The 14,495-nt window shown below is 39.5% G+C and overlaps 2 protein-coding genes across 2 annotated transcripts in view; one reads left to right on the top strand and one right to left on the bottom strand.

The window, feature by feature from the left end:
• The window catches only part of MED12L (mediator complex subunit 12L), a 324,782-nt gene that overhangs the window by 90,620 nt on the left and 219,667 nt on the right, over positions 1-14,495 (bottom strand). The window lies entirely within an intron of this gene.
• Positions 2,197-4,799, top strand: P2RY13 (purinergic receptor P2Y13). The gene is given in 2 exon segments (XM_039240999.1): positions 2,197-2,316; positions 2,773-4,799. Coding segments are annotated over 2 exon segments (1,137 nt in total). The 3' UTR covers positions 3,790-4,799.

The raw sequence follows: 14,495 nt of genomic DNA on the forward strand, positions 1-14,495 counted from the left end.
TATCACTCTGAGCAGTATAATCACTAGTTATACTTATTTTATTGGTTTTTGACTATACACCCCAGTGAGCCTGAGAAGATCTTAAATTCAGTGTATTCCCATTCGGCAATCTTCTGATTTCTGGGATCTTACATTGCATCTTTGATTTTTCCCACCTGCCTTTTCAGATCTATCACCAAGTGTATACATGGTATTCTACTTTCAGCTTCATTTAATAAGAAACACATGAACAACTACCACCTGACATACATTATACTATACACTTGGGGAATCTTCACTCATTTAATTTCCTTAACATTCCAACAAAGCAAATACTATTATTTATTTTCATTGTAAAGAGGAGACAACGGTTTCATAGAAAACATAAAATATCTTGCCCAAAGTCACAAAAAAAGTAGAGTTATAAGAAGTTGAAACCAGGCACTCTGGCTCCTGAGAGAGTGCTCCTATCTGCTGGGCAGCCTCTCAGTCAGGCCATCAAGGTCAAAAGACACACATCTCTGCCCTCTGGCCACCAGCACTAGGGTGATTCAAGGTAAAGTCAATGAAATCACACTAAGCACTTGGACATATAGGAAAGTGTGATCTGTTGGGATATTTAGGAGGGTCCAACATTTTGAAACTTGCCACATTTAAGAGAATACACTTCCACACCTCTAGAAACAGGCACTGTTAAAGTCAGTTCCTCTTTTCAGAGTTTCCCACACTTCGACATTTTGAAAGTTGACTAAAGTGTGATTTCCAGTTTTGTAATTATGAAATTATCTTGTACAGCATTTTCCTGTTTAAACTGAAACTATTCCAAACCTCCATCTAGATAATGGTTTTGGAGATTTCAGGAAATGTACAATTATGGAGGTCATATCTGTCTACTTAAAAAGTAAAAATAGTTGGTTATTTTTCTTCTACTGGAGTAAATAGCAAAAAGATGTATACTTAAATTATGTTCTATCACATAAATGAAATCCAGAATCTGTATTTCCAAGAAACAATTTATCGGAGTCAAACATGGTTTAAACTGTGCCATAATAGGGTAGTTCCAACAAAATTATCTGGCATCCTACTGCCTCCTGTTTTAAAATGTCCAGTGGGACAGGAAATTTTTTTTCTTAGAATCCCAAACCAGGTCATCCCAAAATTTTTGTTCCACGTAACCCCACGATCTAGTCCAACTCTGTGGTTAAATGTGCAGGAGAAACTATGAAGTGAAACTCACCATGGAGAACTCCACATTCCCCTCATAAGGTCTCCCAATTTCCCCTTTCCCTTTACCTATCTGGCAGGGAAACACGTCTGTTCATGGACAACAATGGTCTCTAAACAAAGTGGCAATTACACCCTTTCAAACGTGAAGACATTTAAAGGATAAATTTCATAGATCTTGGCCCAAGGATGATAAAATTCCCGAGTGTTCCACACTTTGGATCCATTAAACACAGAGAGATTTCCAAAACTGATTTCTAAGGAGTGAAATAGTATACCTCCATTTAAATCTGCACTTCACTCACCAATGCAATAAAGGGTGAACAATTTTTAGTGCTTCCTCTATACCCAGCATAATTCTAGATGCTTGTTTTTTCTTCTCAATAACATATGAGGTATATACTATCATTAAACCCATTAAGCAAATAATAAGGAAACAAAGGCAGAGAGTTATGAAATCATTTGTCTATGATCAATTACTCAGTATTTCCTGGATCTGGGTTCTAACATCTGCCCCCGGCCCCATCCCTGCAAATCTGGGTCTAATAGCCCTGAACTCTTAGAAAATATGTCACTCTATCTCTCTGAGATAGAAAGACCAAAAAACTAAAGTACATGTAAAATTAAACAGGCCAGCCAACTGAATAACAATTTCTGGAACAAAACAGTCTCCAAGTGTGGAGATGGTAATTCTAATTTTAAAGTCAACCCTTACTTTCCTATGTGGTTTTAATTTGGGGCTATTTTTCTGCCACCTATTATTATATACAACAGGTACTCAAAAATTTCACTATGTAGACTGGAAAGAGAAACTGCCAGAAAGTTATAAGATGAGAAAATATAAAGAGACTGCCTCTAAACTAATTCATCCAAGTCATAGTAGATTAACACCATCTAAGTTTGAAATAAAAGAGCTAAAGAGCCTTCTTATTAGATAATCTGCCAAAGTCTGACCACGAAGAGGCTCTAATTGATTACACTACACACGTGAAAATGAGGAAGGAAACCCAGCATAAGAAAGCAGAACAGCACTTGCTTCACATGCTCCTCATGGACTGAACGGATGGCTGCCTCGATCAGAAGATAGTGAGCGCAGTGTCCTCCCAAACAAAGGTGAATTTCAACTTTTCTAATGGGCGGGCTTGCTTATGAAAGACAGTACATACTCAGGGGGGAAAAACGCTTTACGGTATACATTCTAGAAACCATAGATTAGGAGCATAAGAAATGATACAATGTACCGCAATCTGACATGAATTGTAACTTCTTAAATGGGTCTTCTGCCATGTCCAAAGTAGCACTTGAGAAGGAGGAAGAACCTGTTATTTGGATTTCATAAGAGTGTAGGAGAAATAAATGGTACTGTTACGAGTAGCAAAAATGTAAAATACATGGTTTAAAAAAATTCTAGCCAGAAACAACGTGTGCCTTTTCAACTTATCTACTGAATGTGCTGAATAAATAGAAGGTGTTAATATGCTATACACCTAAAGCCTGTTTTTAAAAGCAGCACTTCGAAATTAGGAAATGCTTCTTGTTTTACTTTGTGTATGTGTTGATTTATAACAGCTGACATTGGAAACCATGAACTCCACGGTGATAAAGGGCTTCAATGGGTCTGAGCGGTGCCCCAGGGACACACGGATATCACAGCTGGTGTTCCCAGTCATCTACACCATCGTTTTCTTCACAGGCATCCTGCTGAACACCTTGGCCCTGTGGGTGTTCATTCACATCCCCAGCTCCTCCACCTTCATTGTCTACCTCAAAAATACGTTGGTGGCCGACTTGATAATGACGTTCATGCTTCCATTTAAAATCCTCTCTGACTCACACCTTGGACCATGGCAACTCAGGGCCTTTGTGTGTCGTTTCTCTGCAGTCATCTTTTACGATGCCATGTATGTGGGCATCATACTGCTAGGCTTCATAGCCTTCGATAGATTCCTAAAGATCATCAGGCCTTTTGGCAAATTTTTTGTACAAAAACCTGATTTTGCGAAAATGATCTCGACCTCTGTGTGGCTCTTTTTGTTCCTCATCTCTCTGCCCAACATAATCTTGAGCAACAAGGAAGCAACACCATCATCTGTGAAAAAGTGTGCCTCCTTAAAGGGTCCACTGGGGTTGAAATGGCATCAAGTGGTGAACTACATATCCCAGGTCATTTTCTGGACTGTTTTTGTCCTGATGCTTCTGTTTTATGTGGTGATTGCAAAAAAGGTATATGACTCGTACAGAAAGACCAGAAGCAAGGACAGCAAGCAGAACACAAAGCTGGAAGGTAAAGTGTTTGTTGTTGTGGCTGTATTCTTTGTGTGTTTTGCTCCATTTCATTTTTCCAGAATTCCATACACTCACAGTCAAACCAACAGCAAGACTGACTGCAGGCTGCAAAATCAATTGTTCATAGCTAAAGAAACAACCCTCTTTTTGGCAGCAACTAACATTTGCATGGATCCCATAATATACATATTCCTATGTAAAAAATTTACAGAAAGGCTACCATGTATGAGAGGGAGGAAGATCACATCATCAACCCAAGAAAATCGTACTATTCAGACAGACAATATAACTCTAGGCTGATAACTTTATACTGGTTACCTAATACTTAATCGACAAGAGAGTCTGGAAAATCAAGTTTAAGCGAGGAAAAAAGGATGGAGCAAATCCTTTTTTTTATCCTGCTGTACACAAAGGATTCTACAAATTTTAACTGCGCATACATCAATTTATAAGCAGAGTGAAGTATCAGTCAGAGAAATGTAAGAGAAAGCAAGTGGCCATTAGAGGTCACCATTCTGAGAGCACTCACTTAGGATTTGGAAAAGATACGGATAAACTTGTATTATTAAAAACCTCCTTCCAAAACACCTCCTCACATTCTCTGACACACAAAACTCAAACAACTGCTTCTCTATCTCACAAGTGTTGATACTTGCCAATTTAAAAACAAAACAAAAAAACCCATGAAAGTCTTTTGATGAAAGCTGAAGCTTCTGGATATTAAACCTTGGGGGAACTGAAGTCAGTCAAAAAACCCTGAGAAAGCTTGGATGAAGGAGTTTCTCCTTATTAACTGTTAAGACCCTTGCTCAGTATAAAGAGTACTGAGATTATTTCAGTATTCCATAGGAGGCACTAAACCATTACTAAGCCATGTAACATATTGTACTCTTGTATGTTGCATTTGTCTTACATGTGTATGATTTAAGGGCACAAATATTGTACTGACCGATATTCTTTGGAAATCTCCCTCTGCCCAGGAATGCCCTCTAATGGTGGCTAAATATGCCACCTACACAGCCTCTCTTCTCCTGCCTCACACCTCCAGTTCAAAGTAACTACTTCACCCACTGTTTGGCTATGCATTAGGGCTTTCATTGCAGATTTCCCTTTGCTAATTACCTATGTTCATGACTCTGTCCCCAAAACATGGTCAGGATTCATTAAGAAAGACAACATGTTTTAAAGACAAAAAACACGTCATGTTTTCTTGGTATCTCCCAAATTTCTCCCTACAGAGAGTGAATTACAAATGTTTTAAACAGAGGGGTGCCTGGGTGGCTCAGGTGGTTAAGAGTCCGCCTTTGGCTCAGGTCATGATCTCCCGGTTCATGGTTAAGCCTCGCATCAGGCTCTGTACTGACAGCTCAGAGCCTGGAGCCTGCTTCAGATTCTATGTCTCCTGCTCTCTCTGCCCATGAGCTCTCTCTCAAAAATAAACATTTTTCTAAAATTAAAAAATGTTTTAAATAGAGTATGACATCATTATGCCATTCTTGGTACATTTATAGATGGAACTGCTGACCCACAATGAATAGCATCCATATTGGGAAGTTTTTCAAAGAACGATAGCCTATTATTATTATTCACCCCCACATTTCCTCCCGAATCTTTTTGTGGTTTTAAAAACTAAAATGTGGTTATCTAGAATTGTGGATGTGGATTTGTACCTTCTAGAGAAAATGCACAAAGGAGTAGTCATGCTCTGTAAATGTACCTTTGGCTCCAACAAGATCACCATAAGGTTAACCCCAGGCCTTTTTCCATGCTCTAAGAAGCCCTGGAAACCCTGGAACGTGTCCATCTTTCTGGCCTTTGTGATCCCTGGAATCTTACACTCGTATCTTATATACATTTGTAACTCTCAGAACCACCTTACTCCATTTTACCCCTGTGCTATAGCACACGTGAATTTCCCTTGGATTCACCAGGAAAAATCTTACCTACCCATTCTTGAAACCTATGCCGTCACTTGGTCCATGAAACCTCACCTGGCCAAACTCCCACCACCACCTCAAACCCAATCACTCTCACCTGTGGATGCTGTCACACCTCAATTACTGGATTGCACTGCTTTGTAATAACTTGCCCACACATGTACCTACTCTAATAATCTATGTATACTTTTGAGAGCAGAGATTGTGTCTTATTGTGCAACCAATAAATTTTTGATAAAATAACCCAAACTGGTTTTATGTTCACATACTAGAAAAGAGGAAGACAATTCTCAATATTTTAATTTTCAAAAGAGGATACAAATTTACTGAATACTCAAGCTACTCTTAGTTGCCCTCCTATGTAGCATGTACACAGGGGCCTAAGGAAGTGGGCTGTTCTTGGCTTCATTGGTAAATAGTTGTGAAGGAAGTAGGATTACTAAACAGTACGTGCACAGCTTTGAGACGAATGTCTATCAACATTTCAGTTTTAAAGTTACAGACAAAATGCTTTAGCCGTTGGCTTTGATTAAATGAAATTTTTAATGGTAGCATATTACAATCTCCAAAACTCTTTTAGAAAATACTCTTAGTGTCTTATTTTTTTCTTCTCAAAAAAAATAATTAAAATTAAAATTAATTAATAATTAAAAAAGTTAAATTATAACTGACAGATATTACTAAATCATCATTGCCTTTACTGACTACATTACATAACCACATGTCGACTCTAATAATGTATAAGTAACTGCATTTTAATAACATACGATTTTTAGAATGATCTTTCAAATAAAATTTCAAAATTATGTCTTCCCTAGATACAAAGATTTAATTCTAATTTAATAGGATTATAGTCAAAAGTTGAGTACTTGATGTGCAGAATGAAATAATCCGCGAAGAACTTGGAAGACAGGCTTATTAGTGCCACCTTTAAATCACACTCACAGGGGCACCTGGGTGGCTCCGTTGGTTAAGCATCTAACTTCAACTCAGGTCATGACCTCACGGTTCATGGTTTCGAGCCCCGTGTCAGACTCTGCACTGAAAGCTCATAGTCTGAAGCCTGTTTCAGATTCTGTGTCCCCCACTCTCCCTGCCTCGTCCTCTCTCTTAAAAATAAATAAATATATTAAAAAATAAATATATTTTAAAAAATGCAAAGCAACTATTTGAAAAGAAATTCCCAAACTAGCAATCACAAATACTAAATTCTAGAATACTTACAGAATCAGATGCTATACCATAGTCATGAATGACAGAAAAAAGAGCGCAAAAAGAAAAAGTAGTTAGCTTTAACATAGTATGTGAGCTCAGATCACAAATAAGGGCTTTTATAAAAAGTTAAACATAACTACTTTTACTGGACATAATATGAATATAGAACTCATATGTTACATCAGTAGTTCTTAAACTTCAGCGGGTATAAGAACCAGCCAGAGGGATTTGTAACACACAGGTTGCTAGGCGCACCACCAGAGTTTCTGATCCAGTAGGTCTGGGGTGAGGCCTGAGAAAAAGTTTCTGGTGGACACTGATGCTACTGGTCTGGAGCACACATTAGGAACTACTGTGCTAAATGTTCCTTGAGGTTCATGTTGCCTTAAAGACTGATTCACAGAATAGCCCTCTTGGACAAGAACGCACAAGAGTGGCATCTGTCAACAAGAGACTGACAAAATTGATATTAAGAGAGCAGATATCAGGTGAAAGGCAATGGGGAGGACATGGCTATCCTGAAAAGTTCATGCCCAACTTATGGTTACGGAGCCTCCACTACTCAGTGGCAACTGCTGGCACAGTCCAGGAGGGACTGGAGGCCCAGAGGTGCTGGCTCAGTTTAGCAAGAGCAGAAGAATGGACATCAGTGGCAACAAAAGCAGCAAACAGTACTATTTACTATGTATGAGGCAAGAGATCTCAATAAATTGTTCCATTTAATAATCTCAGCAAGTCTATAAAGTGAGATGGTTATCTTTGTTTTTACAAATAAAGAAGTTGAGAAAAGAGAAGTTAAGCAACTCGCATGGGGGTCACACAGCTTATACGTAGCAGAAGTAGGACTGTAATTTAGACACTTGCTTTTGAGCCCATAGTCTTAACCACTCTATTTACCACCTCAGATGGTCTAATGTTTTCCAGAAAAATAATAAAAACAGTCTCCTACATTTCCTGCTCTTTTCAAAACTTCCATAGCCACCTCTATATTCCATAACCCCGCAAAAACAATACATTCATGTGTGGGCCATAAGTAGCCCAGATGCTGCCAGGTAATTAGCCGTGACCTAGAAGTGATCAAAAACCTCTCAGGACCTTGCACAGGTAGTCTGTGGTTATTACTAAATGCTTGCTGGGTGCCCGGCACCATGCACTGGGCTGTACAAGGATTATCACCTTTCTTACTTCAACCCGATGAGATAGATACCACAGGGTTTCCTGCTGACAGTGAGATAAAAAGTTGAGACACAAAGCAAAAAGAGACACGGTACACATGACGCGCCAGCAAGCGGAGGCAGAACTGCAGCTAAGATTCAGGCAGGTGGCCTCAGGCTCAAAGCTTCCATGGCTCTGCTACACCATTAGCACAAGCTAACTTCCTCAACATCCACATCACATGCTCGAGGGGAGGATGGTAATGAGGTGGCTCCTGAAGAGGACTGGAGAGCTCTCAACACAAAGGAGCTTCCGCAACTTTAGGGGTTTCAGGGTGTCAGACCCATGAGAACCTTCATCACTTGAGAGTTTTTGAGTGGGTAAAATCCCAAAGAGTGGGTTCACTGATTCACTGGGTCAGTCATTCCTTCATTGTATACTTCAGTGCAGGGCCCTTTGCCCTTCTGGAAGCACACGATGGTCAGGCACACAATCCATAATGGAATCAAATGGGGAAGCAGTATGGCACATGATTAACTCAACATAAAAATGGAAAGGAAAGGGTAGCTAATTTGAAATGGTGTAACTGAGGAAGGGCTTGGATAAGATGACAATGAGAGCTGGACCTTCAAGGAGAAAAGAGCATTGAAAAAGGAACACTTCTACACCACACGCAGTTTGAAGGAAGTCTCAGCTAGGGGTGGGGACAGTGCTATGGCCAGAGCACAAGAGGCTGCGGCAGGTTAACGCAGAAGATGAGCCTGAGGAAGGAGCATGGGATCCTACAGCAGAACCCTCTGGTGTTGAGCTGTACTGTGTGAACTTCTCTATGAGTCATGGGAGGTTTCAGAAGTAAAGAAGTACATGCTCCTGGTTGTGCATAATCAATTTGTCAGTATAGGATGATTGGAAGAAGAGTGCATGAGGACAGATCAGTTAAACAAGTCTTCTATCTATGCAAGCAAGAGCTGAGAGGAACATAGTGACATGGACATTTGAGACATTTTCAGAGAGAAGTTTTGAATCCAAGACCATTATACATAAAATGTATTAATTAATATGCAGTATGTATTTTCAATGGGGCCCATATCCAATTGGGATTCACTGCTCTGAAGATAGTTAGGTTGAGTGAGGTGTTGGATAATAAATGAAATCCAAGAAGCAGACTCTGGGTATGATGAATTGAAAGTCTCAGAGATCGGGGCCAATAAATCTAGCCAGTGGGGGCGAAATATGGATCCACAGCTCTGAAAATAGGGCTAGATTAGAGGGCTAAGGGATGTCTTTTTTGAGACAGTGAGAGAAGAGGGAATGAGCTGAGCACCCCGCAGGCCATGCTACACAAGTGTTATGTATAGAACAGACAGATGGGGAGTTTAGAGGGTGGAAGGTGGACATACAGTTAAAAGGAACACAGGAGATCTGGTATACTGGAATCCAAGGAATAAGTGAGATTCAAAGAGGAAGTAAGAGACAAACACGATGGAAAGACCAAACATGTTAAGTCTTTAAATACGAGGTCAGTGGTTAACACTGAGGGGGTAGGGTAGAGCCCAATCCGTAACGGGCAGCGAGGGAGCAATTCTCATCTTGCCATAAAGCACAAGTCAGCGTACAAGGTCCAAGGAGACAAAAATAGCAGCTATTACATTAGAAAGGCTTTTTCTAAGGGTTTCTAAGAACAGTAGCGTGGCCCCTTCCCACGCAGTACAGACTGACTGTGTTCCACGTGAAACAGCAAACACAGAAGAAGGGCAAACGCATGTTGGTCATAACCATGCAACTAAGAGAATCCAGTTTCGGCCAGAAAACAGGTATGCCAACATTTCAAGTATTAACATTACCAGGGGTCTCTGATTCCTAGCCACCCTGCCCATTCCAGTATCAAGTATTGGTAGAGAAAAGCAGGAAGTGTTGGGGGTGGGAGGTGGGGGGAGAGACACTAAGTGGTAGGAATGGGAGTTGAGAACACAGGGAAAAGCTATACAAGAGCAAAAAGAGGGGTGCCTGGGTGGCTCAGTCAGTTGAGCATCCGGCTTTGGCTCAGGTCATGATCTCACAGTTCATGGGTTTGAGCCCCACACCAGGCTTTGTGCTGACAGCTCAGAGCCTGGAGCCAGTCTTGGGATTCTGCATCTCCCTCTCTGTCTGTCTGTCTGTCTGTCTCTCTCTCTCTCTCAAAAATAAATAAAAACATCAAAAAAATTTTTAAATAAAAATAAGAGCAAAAAGAATACAGAAGAGAAAGGAAACTGAATTTAACATTTTAAGTAGTTTTAAAAAAAATCCCATAAATGTGAATTTTTTCCACTTCTGTAAAACCCTAACTGACAAATGTAACATCTTGGGGCCTAGTAATTAAAATGTGTATCTTTATTTTTAAAATCAGCTTAAACCCTACACGCTTATATGTGACCGTACTTAGTGGCATTCATGATGAACAATTTTACCTTATGTATATCTGAAAACTTCTACAGCTTTTTAAAAATACTGGCTTTGTGCATTAAAATTTATATCATATAGGCATATAACATTCAACGCTTTTTATCGTTCTTACTCGATTTAACTCTGTAAATCAAATTTCCTGCAACCAAAAATGCCTTAACCCTAACTTGATGAGCCTCCTGAGACCAGCTTTTTTCTCCTCCAACAAATCCTGGTCTCAGCTTTTACACTTTTCTACATGTCAGATAGACCAGAATAAGCTATTCTAATCTCTTTTCAGAAGAGAAAACAGTCAAGAAGAACATATACAGTATTTCAAGTAATCACCAGCTCATTATTGAAGGAAAAGCAGCAGCTCTCTAAGGGCAACTAAAACATTATGGACTTACTCTGACTTCTTAGTTGAGGAATGTTTTCAATTTTTAATCATTCCAAATTTATACTCAGACACTTCCATTTATTCACTTACTCACTTAGCCTTCTGGAAGGAGGGAGATAAAGAAGGAGGGAAGTAGGAAAAACAGGAAGGAGGGATATAGGAAGGGAGGAAGTCAGGAAAAGAGAAGCTACTGTTTAAGAAGTACCAACCAAGGTCTAAAGAGTGTACGAATTATCCTGTATATTATCTCATTTAATCTTTACTATATTACATGGTAGCCATCCCCAAACTTATTTTCCAGAAGAAGAAACAGATTCAGCTAGGTTAATGATTCATCCAAAGTAAAAAAAAGGTATGAACTGGAAGGACTGAAATCCACATTCCAGTCTGTATGACCCTATAGTCACTAGCCTCTGGTGATGACCCAACACTGCCTCAAGCAAAATCTCCAAGACTAAGTATCATAGCACTAGGGAGAGTTATCAATATGAGGTCAGGAGTCATATGCACGCAAATCTCCACACTCAATCTCCAAGCCATCCCTTCCCTCTAATCAACCATTACACATGAAGTTCTCATACCAGAAAAAGGCAAGTGCTTTATTTAAAGCAGACCTAATAGATACAGATCATTTCAAATGACAGATTAAACACAGTAATTCAAGCATAGGGACCTAAAGATACCAATCTTGGCAAGGGAACATTAAAGGGCTTGTAATAATTATACTTCACAAAAAATCTCAGCTACTGGATGTGAGCCACAATTAGAGTGACTTTTGTGTACAGAGAGATTGAACAGTAAGATCTGATGTAGATTTTACTATGATCCTTGTTGTATGTTCTGGCTCCATGGAAAAGACATGGACCTTCAAAACAGAGCAATTTGAGCCATGTTTCAATTAAACCTCTGCTTCTTTTTGTTCTGTAATGAGTTAGTTTATTACAAAAGACTAGCAAGCCCTTCATATGGATATTAAAATCATATGCCAGGTAGAAATGACTAGAAGGCCAAGATAAGCCTTGGTAATACATTTCCCAATGTCTCCCACTAAAAAGTTGGGAAGTAGGAATAGGGTAAAGGATTCTAGGATTTAGAAAAACTTACCAATAATGTTACTAATTTTCATTCCTTCTAAGATGCTAGAAACACACTCTTTCTCTCCTTGAATGTTTCTGTCTCTTATAGATGACATTTTTTAAAAATCAATAAGGTTATGGGAATTCTCATCTAAACTCTGTTAACTAAACCAGATTCCTCCTTTTATAGAAAAATGAAACAAAAAGGAAAAAGCTGAATAAGCCATCCTGTATCCCAAACAAAATGAGAGTTTAGGGGCGCCTGGGTGGCTTAGTCGGTTAAGCGTCTGACTTTCGCTTAGGTCATGATCTCGCGGTTCGTGGGTTCGAGCCCCGCGTCGGGCTCTGTGCTGACTGCCAGCTCAGAGCCTGGAGCCTGTTTCAGAGTCTGTGACTCCCTCTCTCTCTGACCCTCCCCTGCTCACGCTGTCTCTCTCTCTCTCTCTCTCTCCTAGAAATAAATAAAACAAAACAAAACAAAACAAAAAAGAAAAAAAGAAAAAGAAAATGAGAGTTTGGATATACCTATTTTGAGTTATGATCAATGAACCAGAGCTATGTCTAAAACAAGATTATAGATATTCCTATATAAATTCAAAATTCCAAACTCCAATATAGACTTTAGGCTAATACTTCCCAACTCCCTCAAAAACATGTCAAAGTACCCCCTATTACGTATCTCACAGAATAAACCCTGGCAAATAAAGACCAAACCAATTTTCAAAATCCAAGGGGATTTTCTTAAAAAGTAAAAAGGCGGAGAGAATGTTCTAAAGATTAAAAATCTAAAAAGACAGTAAAACCCGGGCACCTGGGCGGCTCAGTAGCTTGAGCGTTTGTATCTGGATTTCAGCTCAGGTCATAATAAGAGGATCATGGGATAGAGCACCACCTCCACCACCACCACCCCCTGCCGGCACCATCCCCTCAGGCACCACATTGAGGGTACAGACTGCTTAAGACTCTCCTTCTTCGCCCCCTCCCCCTCTCCGGTTCGTGGGTTCGAGCCCCACATCAAGCTTTGTGCTGACAGTGTGGAATCTGCTTGGGATTCTCTGTCTCTCCTCTCTCTGCCCCTCTTTTCTCTCTCTCAAAATAGGTAAATAAACTTAAAAAACAAACAAACAAATAAATAAAATGGCCCTAAAACCAAGTGGAAGTTGTGACCAGTGACTGCATGCCATCTCAAAAAAATTAAAAGGGTATTAAAATTAAAAGGAAAATTGTAAAATTTTAATGTAGACAGTATATTTTAAAATATTTCTGCCTCAACATTAATCTTGACTGATAACAGCACTGTGATTAGGCAAGAAAATACCCTTACTTTTCAGAAACACATGCTGAAGCAGTTACGAGCAAAGCATCTGCCACAATGACTACAACTTCAAACAGGTCCAACTGTTTGGAGGTTTGGAGAAGGGAAGTGAAAAATGTTAACGATATGTCAACTGAGATGAACTAGACTTCATCTGACTTCAACTGACTATTATGTCAGTTTGTGGGTTTAGCATCTTTAAAAGAAATATTAGAAAATGGGATGCCTGGGTGGCTTAGTTGGTTGAGCGACTGACCCTTGATTTCATCTCAGGTCATGATCTCACAGTTCCTGAGATGGAGTCCTGCACTGGGCTCTGCACTGACAGCGCAAACCTGCCTGGGATTCTCTCTCCCACCCTCTCTCTGCCCCTCCCCCTGCGCTCTCTCTCTCAAAATAAATACATGTTTTAAAAAGTAGTACTAGAAGAAAAAATAATCACCTTTAGTAAAAAAAAGAAAATGAAAACATTTTTTTAAAAAACATTGTGGTTGTCGAGAAGCACAAACATATATCCCAGTACATTGTCCCGTATTCAAATTTGGGGTTTGTAAAGGCTAAAACAATGTTATTAAAGGAGCTTCCCTGGATTTAATAGGACCTTCCAATGAAGCAGCGAGATAATTATGGTTATAAAGTCTCCTGTGGCTTTTATGAAATAGGAGACTTGCTATAAAAATCAGAAAAAAAAATTATGCAGGTTAACCTCTCGGTGATTTGAACAGTAATAAAGTTATGGGCTGTTTTCATCAAGGCTATTACACTTTTTTCATGACTAAACGTGTACTACTTCCCTTTCTGAATGTTAAGTAAGAACAGCTTGAACGAGTCCCAACTTGAGGCTGGCATGATATGCTCCAAGACACATGTGTAAAGGCTGCCTCACGCTAACTTTTCAGTACTAGACTTAGTCTGTATCACTGGCCAAAGCTTCTTAAGCAGACAATCTGCCTGTTTCGTTACTAGGGGAGGGAAAAGCCTAGGCCATGTGGCCCCAGCCCACCTCCAGAAGAGAAAGGCTCACCTATGTATGCACCACATGTACAACCAGCTCCTTTCTTCCTCTGGGAGATCTTTATAAAAAAACAACGTACAAAGTCAGGGTACTTCATTGTTACAGGAAAACCCTGAGGCTTTACACAGGAAAAAGATTTTTTTTAACATATAAAGTTAATTATTGTTAGTTGGCCCTAATAGGAAAAAGTCAACCTGGGTAAAATATATTAAAACTTAAGGTAGAAAACAGAACTGCCTTTATTCCTTTAACAGAAGCTTGTGAAATTTTGTCCAGATAACGTCCCTTAACGTGATTTCATACGCAGGACTGGAAATTTGGGATGATGATCCTCAGAATGTGCAAAGAAGGCTTTTGCTCAAAACGCTGTTAAGGAGGCTACAAGGGATACACTCTCTTTGAATTGATGCTTTTAAGACTTGACAGTTGGTTATTTTGACAGTTGGATTAATTTCACATCATTGATTAC

The sequence above is a fragment of the Hyaena hyaena genome, unplaced genomic scaffold (genome assembly GCF_003009895.1).
Source record: "Hyaena hyaena isolate Hyena2069 unplaced genomic scaffold, ASM300989v1 scaffold_186, whole genome shotgun sequence".
NCBI lineage: Eukaryota > Metazoa > Chordata > Mammalia > Carnivora > Hyaenidae > Hyaena > Hyaena hyaena.